The 18,633-nt window shown below is 36.2% G+C and overlaps 1 protein-coding gene across 4 annotated transcripts in view; it reads left to right on the top strand.

The window, feature by feature from the left end:
* MICU1 (mitochondrial calcium uptake 1) overlaps nucleotides 1-18,633 on the top strand; it is a 256,334-nt gene that overhangs the window by 130,893 nt on the left and 106,808 nt on the right. For all 4 annotated transcript variants that reach the window (XM_047824729.1, XM_047824730.1, XM_047824728.1 and 1 more), the window contains one exon: nucleotides 8,020-8,134. In XM_047824729.1, coding sequence (XP_047680685.1) covers nucleotides 8,020-8,134 — 115 coding nt within the window. The remainder of the gene's footprint in view (nucleotides 1-8,019; nucleotides 8,135-18,633) is intronic.

Here is an 18,633-nt window from a genome sequence, read left to right as displayed (position 1 = left end):
ACTTAAGCTGTCGTCTGTTGGTCACACAGACCAACCCTGATTCATTGTGAAGGAGACTAGGTCAACATAAGGATGTGAATAACAGCAGGCAAGAATCCCTGGGATCATCTTGGAGTCTGGCTACCCAGACTCCTTGAAAGGAGTCTCATATCCAGAATGTAGAATGATCAGTGATTGAAAAAAAAAAAAAAAGGCCAAAAGACTTGGTTATTTCACAAAGAAAATATATAATTTCCAATAAATAGAGAGTGCTCAACAACATTGGTCAGCAAGGAAATGCACAATAAAACGACAAAGAAATATCACTACCTACCCACTCAAATGGCAAAAATTAAAAAGACTGGCAACACAAATGTTGGCAGTGATGTGGAGTGACTGGAACTCTCATACATTGATGGTGTGAGTAAAAAAGGTACAGTAACTTTGAGGAATGGGGCACCTGAGTGGCTTAGTCGGTAAGCATCTAACTTCAGCTCAGGTCATGATCTCACAGTCTGAGTTCGAGCCCTGTGTCAGGCTCTGTGCTGACAGCTCAGAGACTGGAGCCTGCTTCCGATTCTGTATCTCCCTCTCTGCCCCTTCCCTGCTCATGGTGTCTGTCTGTCTGTCTCTCTCTCTCTCTCTCTCTCTCTCTCTCCAAAGTAAACATTAAAAAAATTTTTTTAGGGGCGCCTGGGTGGTGCAGTTGGTTAAGCGTCTGAGTTCAGCCAGGTCACGATCTCCCGGTCCGTGAGTTCGAGCCCCGCGTCAGGCTCTGAGTTGATGGCTCAGAGCCTGGAGCCTGTTTCCGATTCTGTGTCTCCCGCTCTCTCTGCCCCTCCCCCGTTCATGCTCTGTCTCTCTCTGTCCCAAAAATAAATAAATGTTGAAAAAAAAATTTTTTTTAAATAAATAACTTTTAGGAAAGTCTAAATAGCCAACAACTGAAAAGAGCCTAAATGTTTATCTGTAAAGGAATGAATAAATCACGTTATTATGTGTGCATTATGATTATATATAAAATAAGTTATAATACAAATTTTTATTTCATTTTTATTTTATTGATGAGTAATATACTTCTCTACAATAAAAACAAACTATTGAAAAATACAGTATGGATGATTCTCAACATTAGGCTGAGCTAAAGAAACTGTACACCAAAGAGTATATCCTGGTGATACTGTTTATAGGAACTTCTAGAAGAGGCAAAACAATCAATGGTATAAAAACATGGTGGGAGTTAACTGTGGAGGAGCATAAAGGAAACAATGGAAATGTTTCCAGTGAAATGTTCTATATCTTGATGGGGATGTGGGTTACTCCAAATATTTACTTATTTCTTTATAAAATTCATTGTTTTGTACATTAGATTTATGCATTTTACAAAGGAGATTTTACTTAAAACTGTAACAAATATTGAACTCTAGATAATAATTTTTTTGCAGACATGATTAGCAATTGTGAAACTGCTCTCTGTATATTCTAATATAATCTCTATATACTCTCATTGAGCAAATGAGTAAATATATTGAGGATAATGCGAACCAGGCTTCTCCCTGTTGGAGAAGGGAATAACAAGTGTGTAAGACTACCTTGTTTCCCATGGTATTAGAATGGGATTAGAAATACCAATATGAATTCATAGTTTGTAACAGATATGTAATCATGAGGAAGCATCAGCCTAATTTAAAGTGAGGGATATTCTTCAATATAATTCACTTTTCAAATCTTTTAGGGTTAAAAAGTGTAAAGAGATTTTTAAAAATGGCGGAGTAGGTAACTCCAAAACTGCATCTCTCCACTAAGACAGTCAGTAAGCTGGCAAAAACTGTCAATCAACTTTTTCAGATCTCTGGAATCGAATCAGACTTTAAACAACCAGGGGAATGTTGAAAGAAGAAGATGCTGAAATTTGATAAGATACAGTTGTGGCGTACTTACTTGATAACCACTTCCCCACTCCACAGCACAATGGCAGCCATAAAGATTGTGGCCCTCAGTCCTAGTACAACTTGCTTGTGCCAGAGCAAGCAGTGCAGACCTTGTCCTTGGAGAATATAGATGTGGACAGTGACCTCTCTGGTCAATGAGGCATCTCTACTTGCAGGCTTGCCTTTGTTTTGCCTTTATTGGAACTCTTAGGGATGGGGTGGCTTCCCAAGTGGCATTTTTCAAAAGCACTTAAAGGTAATAAATATACTAGCCACAGCGGGCCGAGAAAAGCAGCAGACAAACCAAAGAGCCTGGGAAATGAAGAGGCAGCTGGAGATAAAGAACAAGGACTTTGAAGTGCTCCACCATATACTGAGGAATCTGGAAGGCCTATGCATGCCTGGAACTGAATGAATACTTATAAGAAACCTTAGCAGACCCTAAGCTTTCACCTCTGGCTGCCTTTTATCTTCCATGCAAGCAAGAAGTGAAGGGAAAGGCAGATTTTTTAAACAATGGCTAAGCATTGAAAGAAGGCCCAACACAAAGCCAATCTGTAAAGACATGGAGAGTATTCCCACACATACATATTTGACTCCAGGAATTTAAGGAAATCTCTGTCAGATCATCAGCTGACCTCTAAGGTAATAGAACAGAGACTTGAGTGACCATGCTTGACAAAGCATTCAGTATTTATGAAAAGAATTTAGAAAAGTCACTAAAGAAGTAACTACAACCCACACAAGCAGCAGCAACAAACCCTGAGGAGGGAGACTCAGGTTCCCAGAGTTACCACATTATAATATACAAAATGTCCAGTTTTCAACAACAAATTATGCTTTCAAAGAATAAAGTATGGCCAATTTCACAGGAAAAAAAAATAGGAACTATCCTTGAGAAAGCTTACTACAAACTTTAAAAATCAATTGGCTTAATATACTTAAAAACCTAAAGGAAACCATAGGCAAAGAACTTAAAGGAAACAAGGAGAATGATGTATGAACTAATAGAGAATATCAACAAAAGAAATTGTTTTAAATTCTGAAAACTGAAAAGTACAATAACTGAAAGAATTTCATTAAAAGGGTCTAATGGCAGATTTGAACAGGCAGGAAAAAAAGAATCCATGAACTTGAAGATAAGTCAGTTGATATTATCCAGTCTGAGAAATAAAAAAAGAATGAAGAGAAATTAACAGAGTTTAAGATACCTTTGTGACATCATTAAGTATACCAACATATGTCTACTAGGAATCCCAGAAGGCCAGGAGAAAGAGAAGAGAGCAATATTTGAAGAAACAATTGCTGAGAGCCTTCCAAATTTATTGAAATATGTGACTCTACTTTAGGATAAATTCACAGATACCTACACTGAGACACATTATAATCAAACTTGAAAACTAAAATGAAGAATCGTGAAAGCAGGGAGTTTGTTGCCAGTAGATCTACCATATTAAAAAAGAAAATGCTTAAGGCTGAAATAAAAGGGCACTAGATACTAACTTGAAGCTATATGAACAAATGACATCAGTTAAGGTGACAACACAGGTAAATAAAAGCCAATGTTACTGCCATTTTTGGTTTTTAACTCCCTTTTTTTCCTTTGTGATTTAAAAGACAGATGCATAAAATAATAATTATAAATCTGTGTTAATGGGCACACTGTATAAAGATGTAATTTGTGAAAATGACCTCTCCAGGAGCAGAGGGTTTTTTTTTTAATACTATTGAAGCTAGGTTGGTATTAATGCAAACTAGATTGCTGCAAATTTAAGATGTTCATCGTAGCCTGAAGGTAGCCACTAAGAAGATAACTATGCTTGGTTCCTTTTATAGAAAATAACCAGGGACTCCATAGAGACAGAAATTGGATTAGAGGCTAGAATAAGGGGGCAGGGGGCTGTGACTGTTTAATGGGGAAGGGGTTTCCAAATGGGGTGATGAAAAAGTTCTGGAATTAGATAGTGGTGATGGTTTCATAACATTGTGAATGAACTTACTGCCACTGAATTATACACTTTAAAGTGTTAACAGTGGTAAATTTTATGTCAGGTGAATTTTACCACAATTAAAAAAAATTATAAAACATAAACAGTGTGGTCCTGGTGTAAGATAGACATATATATCAATGGAATGAAATTGAGAGCCCAGAAATAAACCCACACATTCATAGTCGATTTGTTTTCAACAAGGTGCCAAGACCATTCTGTGGTGAAAGAAGTCTCTTCAACGAATAGTGTGGGGTCAACTGGATATCCACATGCAAAAGAAGAAGTTGGATCCCTACCTCACATTACATACAAAAATTAACTCTGAGCGGATCAATAACCTAAATGTAAAAGCTAAAACTACCCAGCTATTAGAAGATACATAGGGGTAAATCTTCACACCCCTGGCTTTGGTAGTGGAGTCTTAGATATGACATCAAAAGCACAAGCAACAAGAAAAAGTAGACAAATTGAACTTCATCAATATTTAAACCTTTTGTACATCAAAGGACATTATCAAAGTACAGTAGAAAGGCAATGGACAGAGTGGAGAAAACATTTGCAAATCGTACCTGTTATGGGTTTTATATACAGAATATACAAAGAACTCTCACAACTCAATAACAAAAAGACAGGTAACCCAATTCTAAAAAAAGGCAAAGGATTTGAAGACATTTCTCCAAAGAAGGTGTGTAAATGGCCAACAAACACATGAAAGATGCTCAATATCATTAGGTACTAGGGAAATGTAAATCAAACCACAATGAGATACCACTTCACACTCACTAGAATGGCTACAATTTTTTTTAAAAAAGGAAAATAAGTGTTGATGAGGGTATAGAAAAATCGGAATCCTTGTACATTGCTAGTAGTAACATAAAATGGTACAGCCACTGTGGAAAACACTTTGGCCCTTTCTCAAAAACTTAACACAGAGTTATGATATGACCCAGAAATTCCACTCCTAGGTACATACCCAAAAAAATTGAAAGCAGATAGTCAAACAAATACTTGTACATGAATGTTCATAGTAGCACTATTCACAATCGCCAAAAAGTGGTGACAGCCAAACTATCCCTTAATGGGTGAATGGATAAACAATGGAATATTCATTGGTGATTAAAAGAAATTGATGCCACAACATGGATGAACTGAGAAAACATGTGAAAGGAGCGAAATTCAAAGGCCCACATATTATATGGTTAAAATGGTGAATTTCTGTTACATAAATTTTACCACAAAGATAGTAACAAACCTCCAAAGGAAAAAATAAAGGACAAAAAAATCTGTTTTGGATTAATGGAAATTAAAGAGACATGACAACTAATGCTGTTTATGATGGTGGATTATATCCTGGGCTGGGGAGAAAATAGTTATAAAGGAAATTATTGGAATTGTTAACTGAATTTAAAAATAGACTGGATTAGATAATAGTATGTATCAGTATTAAATATCTTGGTTTCATTAAATTTATGCTATGGTATATAAGAGAATGTGTCTTTGTTCATAGGAAGTATATATTGAAGTATTTAAATGTAAAAGGGCATGTGTGTTGAACTTTCAGAGGGACAAAAGAATATATGTATATATAAAATGATAAAGCAACTAGGGTAATATGTAAACCATTGGTGAATCTGGGTAAAATGTGTATGAAAGTGTCTTATATTGCTCTTTCCACTATTCTGAGTTTGCAATTATATCAAAATTAAAAGTTACCAACAGAATTAGATTTGTCTTTTGATATCTTCCAAGCAGCAGCATAGTCCAGGTGATTGTTAGAAAAATAATGTTAGCCATGCTTCTTTGTCTTAAGTGCTTCTTTTCACTCTTTCCTTACATGTTTGTCTGTTTCTCCTCTTCTGGATCCCAATATATTATTTATTTTATTGGCTTATAGCAATCTCTCTGTAAGATCATTACATAATTAGGGGCACCTGGGTGCCTCAGTCGATTAAGCGTCCAACTTCAGCTCAGGTCATGATCACATAGCCCGAGTTCAAGCCCCATGTCCGGCTCTGTGCTGACACCTCGGAGCCTGGAGCCTGCTTCGGATTCTGCGTCTCCTTCTCTCTCTGCCTGGCCCCTGGTCGTGCTCTGTCTCTCTCTCAAAAATAAATAAACATTAAAAAATTGTTTTAAAGATGATTGCATAATTAATACAAAGTATTCAGCCTTTATGCATATTTATTGTTTAGTTAGTAATGTTATGCCTTTGGGAGCCTATTCTCATTTTGTGTATTTTTTCTTACATACTTTATTTTTGCAGTATCTTAGATAATGTAAAAAATGTAACCATTTGTTTCCCTTTTTTGAGAAATTAAAATATTAACCTCCAGTGAAAGGCTTTGCTGCTCTAGTTCTCATCCAGCTGTCTGAAATTTGTGTTCAGTCTGTTGGTAGAAGATCAAGTGTGGTATGAGATTTAACCCTAACTGAAACACATTGGACTATGTGCTCATTTTTGTTGTCCAAAGAAGTAATCTCTAAATCCTGCCAAACAGGACCAAACAGGTGGCTTTCTGTCCACCAGAGATGAGTCAAAGAAGTAATGTCTAAATCCTGCCAAACGGGACCAAACAGGTGGCTTTCTGTCCACCAGAGATGAATCAAAGAAATCCTTTCCTAAGTAGAATGTGCCATCAAAACCTCATACTGCTTTGTCAGCATTCAACTGTGGATTTTTACCTGTTTATGCCTCCTGTTTCATATGAACAAGCAAATACCCAGTAAAGGCTATTTTGGATAGGATTACAAAGAAGATCGTGATGATTCATTTGGTACTTGTGTTTTCAATTGGTTAACCAGTTTTCTTTCCTTTGTGGTGTATGATGGGATCTTCACTAGACAGAGGTAACCTATTGGATAGTTGTGTACCTGGATGCTGGTGTGGTGGTGCTTGTTGGTTTCGTTTTCATGATACTCCTCCTGAGGTTGTGCTTGCAATGCTGCTGCTTATTTTGTGTTTGCATGACATTATTTGATTGCTGTTTGTTGGTTTGGGTTCTTAAAACCTATTTCCTTTTTTTGGTACCCAGAATAATTCATTGAATATCTTTAGTTGGTCCAGAACTTATGGAAGTTAGTTCCAAGTCTAACTCTTTGGTGGATCCTTTTCAGTTTTTGAAAATATCTTCAATGTCACAACTAAGTTTATCATTTGGCTACGAATTGAAAAAACAGGGTAGGATTCCTTAAACACCCAGGAAGTCACCACTTGCCAGACAGGCCATTACTGAAGCTAAGAAGTAACTCTTTGTGAGTTTTATAGATTAAATAAAATTAATATATACATAGAATAAAATCTAAGTTTTAGGAGCATTTCATCACTTAGCTGAAACTTAGGAGCCTCCAGCAAGGTAACAATGAATACAACTAAATTAAATCATGCCTAAATCTTAGTGTGCATGTCTGATTTGCCAGTATCTTTCAGAGGTGTTGTTCCCTCTGCAAACTGTCCTACATTCCAAAGCTAAGATTCTTGGGGGGCCAAGGAACTCTCAGAAATTAGTTTTCTGAGAGTTTGTGTGGGCCTTGAAAATAGTTGCTTACCTCTTTGTTTCTGGTCATTGATAGTATAGTTTTTCTTGGTCAATTAGCTGACTTTGGGCAAATTGTACTGATTTCATTTTATTTTATTTGTTTCTTTTGTATCTTTTCTACTTTATATACCTCTATAGAAAAAGGCAGATTGTTTTTATTTTTATTAATTTTATTTTTTTGAAGTTTTTAATTCCAGTATAGTTAACATACAGTGTTATATTAGTTTCAGTTGTACAATATAGTGATTCAGCAATTCAGGTGGATTGTTTTTAAAACCAAGAAACAAAACCAGTCCTGAAGTGAGCCTGTATATGTCAAATGGCAGGAGTTCATAAAATTGAAATTATTTTCTAGTGTTACTATTAAGCCAGTGTTGAGACAAACAAGATCATCTTTTGTCTTATAAGTTTAGTCATCTTGAAAACTGTAAAGGATCCATTAATTTGGAATGGCCATCAGAGAAATGCTTATGATAAGTAGCATAAAACTGTCAGATAAATGGTGTTTCATCTCTATCTATCTGTGTTCTCATTCTGTTATATCTTCTTTTTATCTTTTGGTGGGATCCATGCATATAATAGAAAATTTCCCAGGAACGAGAAAAATTTGCTGATGAAGGCAGTATATTTTATACCCTTGGAGAATGTGGACTCATATCCTTTTCAGACTACATTTTCCTTACAACTGTTCTTTCCAGTAAGTATAAACTTTTCTTTTTATTCGTTTATAGGGAGCATAAAGGACTATAAAAAAAAAGTTCATTGGAGGGAGAAACAAGACATGTTTGTAGAGTTAATTATAAGTTAACATACAATTTCATTTGTTATAAATTCTCTATAACTTGTAGTTAGAACCACCTGAGAAAGAGGAAGAAAAATAAAATATCAAGATAAAGTTAAAAAAAAAAAAGAAAAAGACAAATCAGTGAAGTTAAATCTACCTTTAAGTGTTTGAACCCCTGTATTCTTTTAAGATAAATTGTATATTGCCTGGTCCTTGTAGCCTTCATTAATGTTTCTACTTCCTCATTAAAACACGTATTGATCAGAGCACCCAGGTGGCTCAGTCGGTTGAATGTCTGACTCTTCATTTTGGCTCCAGTCATGATTTCATGGTTCATGAATTTGAGCCCCACATCGGGGGGTTGCGATTCTCTGTCTCCCTGGGATTCTCTGCTTGAGATTCTCTGTCTCCCTCCCTCTCTCCTCTTCCTCCACTTGCATGTACATGCTCGCTCTCTCTCTCTCTCAAAAATAAGTAAATAAATGTTAAAAAAAAAAAACACACATAATCTGTCATTTCTCTACTAAAGAAGAAAATTGGCTCGATTTTTCTACTTGTGTTGAATATTCACTTTTGAATCTTAAGGATTACCTCTTAAGACAAAAACTCAAATTTGACTCATTTAGAGCACTGATGAACTGCTGATTTTTTAAAGCTAAACAATTTGGTTGATAAGTATGCTACTCTAAGTGGGTTTTTTTTAACTGTTCAGAAAAACAAAAACAAAAAATGTATGTTTCTAGCTTTCTGTGTATATCCTATTAAAATCTATCTAAATTGAACCAAAGAGATCTGATTTGTATGTTTGAAAGAGATGATTCTCTAAATTTTTTCTAATTACTTTTGACATAATGTCTAATTTGATGTCTAATTTGTTTGACATAGCAAACAAAAATTACTGCCTCTTCCTTTCTCTAGGCTAGTCATCTCTAAAGATAAAACTTTAAAATAGTTTTTAATAAATGACATACACAAGACACAGTTCCTGCCATGGCTCTGACCACTCTTACCCTTCTTTCCTCTGTTGACAGAAAAATGAAGAAATATAGACTAACATGCCTTACCACAGCTGTCTTTGGGATACCAAAGTGTCTGAATAAATTCATGTGGTAAACCAGTGCTCTAACAAAGGAGATACACACACACACACACACACACACACACACACACGCACACACGCACACACACACACATTGATTTGTTACGAAGATCCAAGGTAGTGAACTAAATAAAATAACATTTACGGTCTTAAGTTGGGTATTGTTAAAGTTAGTTGTGATTTTGGTAGGGCATGGTTTCCAAAATAGTCTTCAGTTCAAATCCTGGCCCCAACACTTCTAAGCTTTGTGATTAGGGGAAAGTCAGTGAACTTGTTCATCTGTTTTGTTTGCAAAGTGAAGGTGGAAGTAATAACAAACCCACATGATTTGAGGATTATGAGATCAGGAATATAAAGTACCTACTTCACTGCCTAGTATTTAGTAAGTATGAAATTTGTCTGGGTTTTTGTTCTTGATATCCTGTAACAAATGTTATTTCATATCTGATTTTAAATGTTATTTCATATCTGATTTAAATGTTATTTCATATCTGATTGTCATAAAAAAAAACCAGCAGAATTGGTAGAGATTTTTAAGCTTTGTGTGTGTGTGTGTGTGTGTGTGTATGACTTTGTATAGAATTTGCATTCAGCATGATGTGGCAGAAAAGAGTACTGCATTAAATGAAGAGACCCAGCTTGGAGAACTGTAGTAATATACACTGTATACAATGGCAGTAGTTCCTGCAAATGTTTGTTGAGCTGAAATGAGATTTTAATTTGTATCTAATTCTCAGTCCTATTACCTTCATATCTTTCTGAGGGTCAGAAGGACCACAGAGCAGAACCTTCAGAATACCCTGCACATTGTGTAGCTCCTTTAATAAATTCAACCATTTTAGAGCAGGTAAAAGTCACATTACCCTTAAATTCTGGAAACCACTCCAAGTAGCTCTACTGGTCCAGGCACCTCTTTACTTCTTGACACCCACCTCCTAGCTTAAACATGGTGAGTGATTTACAAAAAGTGCTTGGTATGACAATGTCACATATAGTTGACCCTTGAACAAAGCTGGGGTTAGTGACACTGATACTCTCCACCCACCCCACAGGCGAAAATCTGGGTATAACTTTTGACTCCCCCAAAACATAACTATTAATAGCCTACATAAATTCAATTAACATGTGTTTTGTATGCCATATGTATTATATACTGTATTCTTACAATAAAGTAAGCTAGGAAAAAAATGTTATTAATAAAACCATAAGGAAGAGAAAGTACATTTACAGTACTGTACTGTGCCTAGAAAAATTCATACATAAGTAGACGCCCACAGTTCAAGCCTGTGTTGTTCAGGGGTCAGCTGTACTTTCTATATTGCCAGGGATGAGAAAATAGAATAAGAATATGATTTGCTAAGCGAAATTAGTCAGAGAAAGACAAATATCATATGACTTCACTCATATGAGGACTTTAAGAGACAAAACAGATGAACATAAGGGAAGGGAAACAAAAATAATATAAAAACAGGGAGGGGGACAAAACATAAGAGACTCAAATATGGAGAACAAACAGAGGGTTACTGGAGGGGTTGTGGGAGGGGGGATGGGCTAAATGGGTAAGGGGCATTAAGGAATCTACTCCTGAAATCATTGTCGCACTATATGCTAACTAATTTGGATGTAAATTTTAAAAAATTTAAAAAAAAAAGAGGGTGATCCAGGGGATCCCAAGTGTATGCAAATACTAATTTCTTAGATTAGCGTCAAAATGAAAAAAAAACATATTTTCCAATTTGTTATAGATTCTTATGATTTCTCAGAGGTCTTGAGACCCCATTGGAGAAAAAATACAGCTCTAAAGGTATTGCTTGGTGGTTGTCTGCCCCAGTATTCATAGAACTACTCTCAGCCTTCTCCATTATCACTTCCCTATAAGGGAATTAACCAGCTCTTACCCAGTTGTGAGATCCAACTTTTAGAAAGAAAGTCTATCTTAAATGTTCCCCAAAAGTTCTAAAATTCCAAGTGGTCTCTCCCTCCTGTCTCTGAACTCAAAGCATTTATTAAACTTAACAATTAGCAATTCATCAATAAAACATTTTCTGTGTATTGCATTAAAAAATATATATGATTTTAAGATTTTCTCCTTATCAGTGGTTTTAAGTATTTTCATTATTATATGCCTCTAGTTTTTCTCAACTTAGCACTATTGATGTTTGAGGCAGGGTAATTTATTGCTGTGGGAGCTGTCCTGTGCATTGTAGGAGGTTTAGCAACATTCCTGGTTTCTACCCACTAGACACCAGTAGCATACCCTTTCCCTTCTCCCAGTTGTGACAATCAAAAATGTCTTCACGATCCCTGGGGGACAGAGATAGGGAGGAATCATACCTATTTGGGGATGCCCTAGTTTGGGACAGGGTTTTTTTGTTCCTTTTGTGTTACTGTGTGCCTTGATGTAGTGTTCTACAAGTTTCTTATCTTGGGATTCTTTGAGCTCTTTGGATCTATAGGTTTATAGTTTTCATCCAATTTGGAAAAAATTCAGCCTTCTTTTCTTTTCTTTTCTTTTCTTTTCTTTTCTTTTCTTTTCTTTTCTTTCCTTTCCTTTCCTTTCCTTTCCTTTCCTTTTCTCTTCTTTTCTTTCGGAAGAACGCAAGTGGAGGAGGGGCAGAGAGATAGGGAAAGATTGAATGTTAAGCAGGCTGCGTGCCCAGCACAGAGCCTGACACAGGGCTTGATGTCAAAACCGTGTGATCATGACCTCAGCTGAAATTGAGTCGGACGCTTAACCGACTGAGGCACCCAGGTGCCACTAGCCATTATTTCCTGAGATACTTTCTCTTTGCTTCTCTTTCTTCTCCTTTGGGTATTTCAATTACACGTACATTTTTCTCACATCAACCTTATAATATTTGTACTATTATTGTCTTCACTTTACAGATGAGGAAATTAAGGCATACAGAGGGTTACATACAAAAAATTTGCTCCAAGTCCCAGAGTAAGTAAATGATTCAGGGTTTGAATCCAGCATCTAGGTTCCTGTTGATTGACTTTACTTCTGTGGTCACATTTTCAGCAGTGATAAGCCGTAACTTATGTAGTGCCTCTTCTTTCTCTCAGGCTGGCTGTGGAAAGGTCAGTCATAAAGTCTCCTAGAGGTAATGGGCAGTCCAAGCCTTCTTGTGATCTGAATATTGCACGTTGCATTGTCCACTTTGTCTAACAAACCATGGGGGGACTTGTGCCACAGAAATCATACTAAGATCACTTCCTTCCCATTCCTTGCTGCTAAGATGCTAGGAAATGACACTCACAGTAGATCAACTTCCTGTGGCTAACAAGATTTTATAACAATCTAGGCACACTAAATGGTTCCCAAATCATCCTACAAGATAGAATGCAATTTTTTAAACACAAAAAGCTTTGCCAAGGAGTGGTTTGGGATGAGGGGAAGTGCATTAACATATTCATTAATCTGTTACTCTGGTGGACAACAGGAGCTGTCCTAAAGATTTCCAACAGAAAACCAGCCAGAGTAATGTAAAACAACATAACTCAGAGAATGCAAGACTGTCATATTTCTGAGCGTCTGGGTTTTTTCCAAAACTGATAGACCCAGTAGTGTTCAAGAAATTGCCATCATTTTGAAGAATATGAATACTCTGTCTAAATGGATTGTCATTTGGAACCTCCCAAGTACCTTAAAAACTCTGTTTTGTCTAAAATAAAATTTGACAACTATATACAGCAAATCATTTGTTTCCCTTCTCGATTTATAGTTACTTCTCCTAAAAATAAAAATGAGAAAGCTGCTTTTCTGGAATGCTTCACTGGCCCAGTTGGTGAAGTATGTGACTCTTGATCTCAGGGTGATGAGTTCAAGCCCCACGTTGGGCATAGAACCTACTTTAAAAAAAAAAAAAAAGGAATAGGCATGGCACCTGGGTGGCTCAGTTGGTTAAGCTTCTGACTCTTGATTTCAGCTCAGGTCTTAATCTCAGGGTCGTGAGTTTGGGCCCCACGTTTGGCTCCATGCTGGGCGTGGAGCCTACTTTAAACAAAAAAAAAGCAACCATGAAAAATAAAGCTGGGATACTATATTAGAAAGAAAGAAGAAAGAAAGCTGCTTTTCTTAAAAAAAGCATGTTATTATAATTTCCCCCATTAAAGAGAGTCATTTCTTCTTATGTTTATTAAACTTCTTAGAAGTTTGATTTTTAGCTAAACAAGAATATCTTGGACACACACCCAGAATAACAACCAATTTGGCAGCAATATCTTGTGCTTATAATAAGCAATGGCATGAATTTCTCCCTCTTCTCTGCATGTGCTTTGGATAATGGGGGCCCTGTTTAGCCAATCTAAAATTTTAAACACCTCTAAAAGTTTTAACCACTGTCATACACACATGCTTAAACATACATACCTCCTAAACCCCTTACCTGCTTAATTTTTTCTCCTTGGCACTTAACCAATATTTAACATTCTATGTAATTGATTTCTTTTACTTGTTTATTATTATCTAGGTTGTAAACTACATGACAATGATCAAAGGTTTGTAATGATATTCACTATAGATTTGCAATGATATTCACTATGGACATATCTACACTATATAAGCACTGAAACAAGGTATAGCAAAACAAGAATATAACATATTTTTCAATTTTCTCCAAAGGAAGTTTAGTAAACTGAGAACAGTTCTTGTAGCTGTTGTCTTCAGTCTGCAGTCAGTACAAATGGAATGAGGAAAACATGTTTTTAAATTAATCTATTTCCACACAAGCTTGGTTTCTTATAATTTAGAATTCATGTATTTGTATTCCCCCTTCATTCCTAATTCATAAATTTTTTTTGGAAAGGTTTTACTTATTTATTTATTTATTTATTTATTTATTTATTTACTTTATTTATTTATTTATTTATTTATTTATTTATTTATTTATTTTACTTTAGAGGGAAAGAGAGAGGGAGAGTGAACCAGGAAGAGGGGCAGGGGGTGAAAGAAAAAGAATCTCAAGCTGGCTCTGCACTGAGCACAGAGCCTGACGTGGGTCTCGATCCCACAACCCTGGGCCCATGACCTGAGCCAAAATCAAGAATCAGATACTCAACTGACTGAGCCACCCAGGTGCCCCCCTAATTCATAAATTCTGTTGCTTTATACCATATCTCTGTGATCAGGTTTGATGGATTAACTTGAAGAATTTTCTACATGAGTCTTAACATCTGTATTAAGTAGAATATTAAGTATTTAGTAAATAAATCTAGATTCCTTCTAGGCAAGATGAAGAGACTGTTAATAATTACTGTTATTAAATAATTTCCAAGAAGCCTCTGATCCTTAAAGTAGGTTAATAGGAATTGAATGAGAATACAGAAGTATGATTATTAATGGCTTAATTGTCTGCACTAACCAGCTGCAGCATTAGCTGATGGTCTTAAATCTTATAATGGAAGTCAGAGATTTTTCTCATAACTAGGTGCAGAGAAAGGTCATCCAGATTTATCTGGAATGCTACATAGCATTTATTGATTTGGATCATTCTTGCTAATGCTAAGATTCATTCGGTAATGATGGTATAACTTAGACTCTGGATCTTGGCCGTTGACAATTATGAAGTACTTACTTTGTGCTCTTTGTCTCCATATGTGTTCTAACTAAAGTTATTAGTGCTGTTGCCTAATAACATGAAAACAACTCTAGATAGCTTAAGGAAGCGATAGTAAAACAATTATAAAAGTTGATTATTAAGCATATTCCTTACTTTTTACTATTAATCTTTGAAAAGTCAGCAGAAAAAGCAGAAGCAAAAAACGTTACGGCATGTTCAGTGCATAGGACCTGACCTAATGAAATTCAGGCATCATTCAGTGTGTTCTGATTTTGATTCCCTCTTTAGATTTTGAGGAATCAGTGGAGAAATTGAATTAAGTGAGTTTCACTGTAGCAGGGTTTGACATACTGACAGTTTAACCACATTCTTATTGTGACCCACAATTCTCACAGATTTTTGAGAAATTACATCAGCATTCAAGTGAAAGTTTATGATATTTTATTTCTCTTGCCGTGCAAACTCAGGAGCTGATCATAAAGTGTACGTGACTTGGAGATCATGGTGCTGATCAGTGCCATTCTGTCTAATGAAAATGTTTCGTTAGTTACAGATGAAAATGTTTTTCAGCTTGAGTGATCTGTTGAAAAATATGAGCAAGGCAGCATTCTGAGATCTATCAACACATTTAAGGCAGCTACAAATCTTTTTTATTGGGACATCAGAGTTGGGGAAGTTACAGAGAAAATTTGGTTTAGCTATTAATCTGCCTAAGTTTTTTATTTCTTGGATTATCTACCATTGCTAAATTGACATCATGAGGAGTAAGACGAAGCAGATGAAAGGCTGAATTCAGTGCTATTTTTGCCTGTAAAAGGTGCTTAGAATTTTAAAAATATTCTTTTTGCATGTTCTACAGCCAAAAGGATCTCATTGTGTTACTTACCAATAACTTCTTTCTCTGACATTACCTGTTCTTAAGGTTAATTTGTTGATTTTATAATGCAGCTTTATCAAAACAATAAAACAATGCTTTTAAATGTATCAAATATTTATGATGTTCACTTCATTTTGAGCCAGATGTATCTGAGAGCACTCTGAGGTTTCGGTAACCCCACTCTTGGAGAAAGTTGAAGCATTTACACTTTTATATCAACGACCACATAAGAATTTTAGTTCAGATGAACAAGAAATAAGTCGTGTTTGTGTTTAAGTCTCTCAGACCTGCATATGATTATACTGGAAGATTAAAATGTTTTCTTTATATGCTAAAGGAAATATGTATTTGGGGAACAGTAGCTTGAGATTCCTTCTGAGGGTTCATAGGCTAAGCGAAGAACAGAGACTAAAGAAGCAAATTGTGGCTTATAACAAAAATAAGATCTAAATATATATATTTTTTTTATTTAAAAAAAATTTTTTTTTCAACATTTATTTATTTTTGGGACAGAGAGAGACAGAGCATGAACGGGGGAGGGGCAGAGAGAGAGGGAGACACAGAATCGGAAACAGGGTCCAAGCTCTGAGCCATCAGCCCAGAGCCTGACGCGGGGCTCGAACTCACGGGCCGTGAGATCGTGACCTGGCTGAAGTCGGACGCTTAACCGACTGCGCCACCCAGGCGCCCCAGATCTAAATATATTTTGACTGCATCTTGGGGAAGATTTCATAATTATACCCTCCAAGGAAACCAGTTCTTACTAGCCTTTTCATACTTGTGTTTTATTTGAATTGATCTACTTTCACTTTTTAAAAATTCTAATAAAATTCTAATATTGTCTTAAAATGTTATAGAAATCTGGTTAAGGGCACATGATGTCTGTAGCTCTCCTCTCAAGCTAGGGCTGTGTTCTAAAGAAGAGAGTGTTGAATGAGGTAGTCAGGAGTATTTTCTGTATGCTCAGTAGTCTGATGCTGCCACCAGAATTGTGTCTGCTTACACTTTGTCCTCTCTTGAACAGCTGTTGTTGGCCTTCAAAGCTTTCTGCTACTTTTCTAGGGAGTCCGTTCTCTCTGATACCTGAGGTTCAGGTAGGGGCTCTCCAAGAGAGAAGAGAAGGAGGTCCTTCCCAGTTCTACTTCTCTGCTCCTTAAGCCCTTGGGAAGGAAAGCCTAATGGGGGAAGCATTTGGTAAACTCAAAGGCTTCCCACTTTCTTAGGCTGCATTTATCAATGGGTTAAAAGTTCATGGAACAGGAAAAATAAAATTCCAAAATAGGCTAAGTTCTCTGCTTTCTAGAAAATGCCCTCATCTATAAAATTATCTCTTTTTCTCCCTTCATTCTTCAGATCAAAACTACCTTTCTCTTAGCATATCTCAATTAGGATTTTATTGTTTTTGTTTTTAACAAACATTTAGAATTAAAAAAAAAATTTTTTTTTTACATTGAATTGTGAATCATAATAGCTCCAGAGACATTTGCAGGAAATGCTTATTATTCAAAAGAATCCCTAATTAATAAAAGTTAGACAAGGGATATAGTATCACTAAATAATATCTTGAAATAGGAACTATGTCATATGGCTTTGTATCCCCAAAGTACCTAAAACTGTATCCTACCACTACTATTCATTAATATATATATATGTATATGTATATATATTTGTTTGTTTTTAGTTTATTTACTTATTTTTGAGAGAGAAACAGCAATAGAGGGCTGGATCTCACAAACTGTGAGAGCATGACCTGAGCTGAAATCAACAGTTGGACACTTAACCAACTGAGCCACCCGAGCACCCCTCTAAAAATATTTGAACAAAAGGCTATTTGGGATGTGGCTTCTCTGAGTCGCTTTTAAGTAGACCCAGCCACCCATCCATCTCCGTATCCTTGATTACAGTGTCAAATGGGCCTCAGTTTACCTTTCTACTATAGCCTTTCTTCAACGTTTATTTATTTTTGGGACAGAGAGAGACAGAGCATGAACGGGGGAGGGCCAGAGAGAGAGGGAGACACAGAATCGGAAACAGGCCCAGGCTCTGAGCCATCAGCCCAGAGCCCGACGTGGGGCTCGAACTCACGGACCGTGAGATCGTGACCTGGCTGAAGTCGGACGCTTAACCGACTGCGCCACCCAGGCGCCCCTATAGCCTTTCTTTTACTTCCCTAGAACATTATAGAAACTTTCCCAGATTTCAGCCTCTTATAACTCTTCTAACTTTTGTCCTATTCTCCTCAGGCTCCATCCTGTCCTGCTTTTGTTCTATTGATGGCTGGGATGGCTCTATAAGAATTCAGTCCTTAATAATTGATAATATTTAAAGGTCTTTGCTTATGGTCCAGGAGCCCCACTTTTTCACATTGTTTGCCTCTTAGAAGTTGGACTGGAATCAAGTGTATCTGTCTATCTGTATAGTTGACCTTTCCCTAAAACCACAACTTGCTAGTGTTTGGTTATGCATAGGCTTCATCATGTGTTGTTCACCTTTCCCTGTAACAATTTTAGAAAAACTTATTTGTTGTGCTGGGGAATTTGAGGGTACACAAAGGAAATCAAGGCAAGAAAGGTTGTCACAGAATGGTTTGCTTAACCATTACACCTTCTGGAGAAGATACTCAACACAGTATCTGACACACAATAAGTACTCCATATATATTTGTTGGCTAAATAAATAGCTAAGAATTTTTGTGAAGTTACTTTAGTATACATACTAAAATTTTATATTGTTCCAAGTACCCTTAGCAATCTTGCCTGGTATTTAAAACTGTTTTAAATAATAGCTACTCTCTATGAATATATACATGATGAAATCTACAAAATTAATTCAAATAGCTAAAATTTGGGGGAGGGAGCACTAAACTGAAAAACCA

Source organism: Prionailurus viverrinus, chromosome D2 (genome assembly GCF_022837055.1).
Source record: "Prionailurus viverrinus isolate Anna chromosome D2, UM_Priviv_1.0, whole genome shotgun sequence".
Taxonomy (NCBI): Eukaryota; Metazoa; Chordata; class Mammalia; order Carnivora; family Felidae; genus Prionailurus; species Prionailurus viverrinus.
Note: the sequence above shows the minus strand (reverse complement) of the source record. Positions and strands in the feature narration are given on the sequence as shown.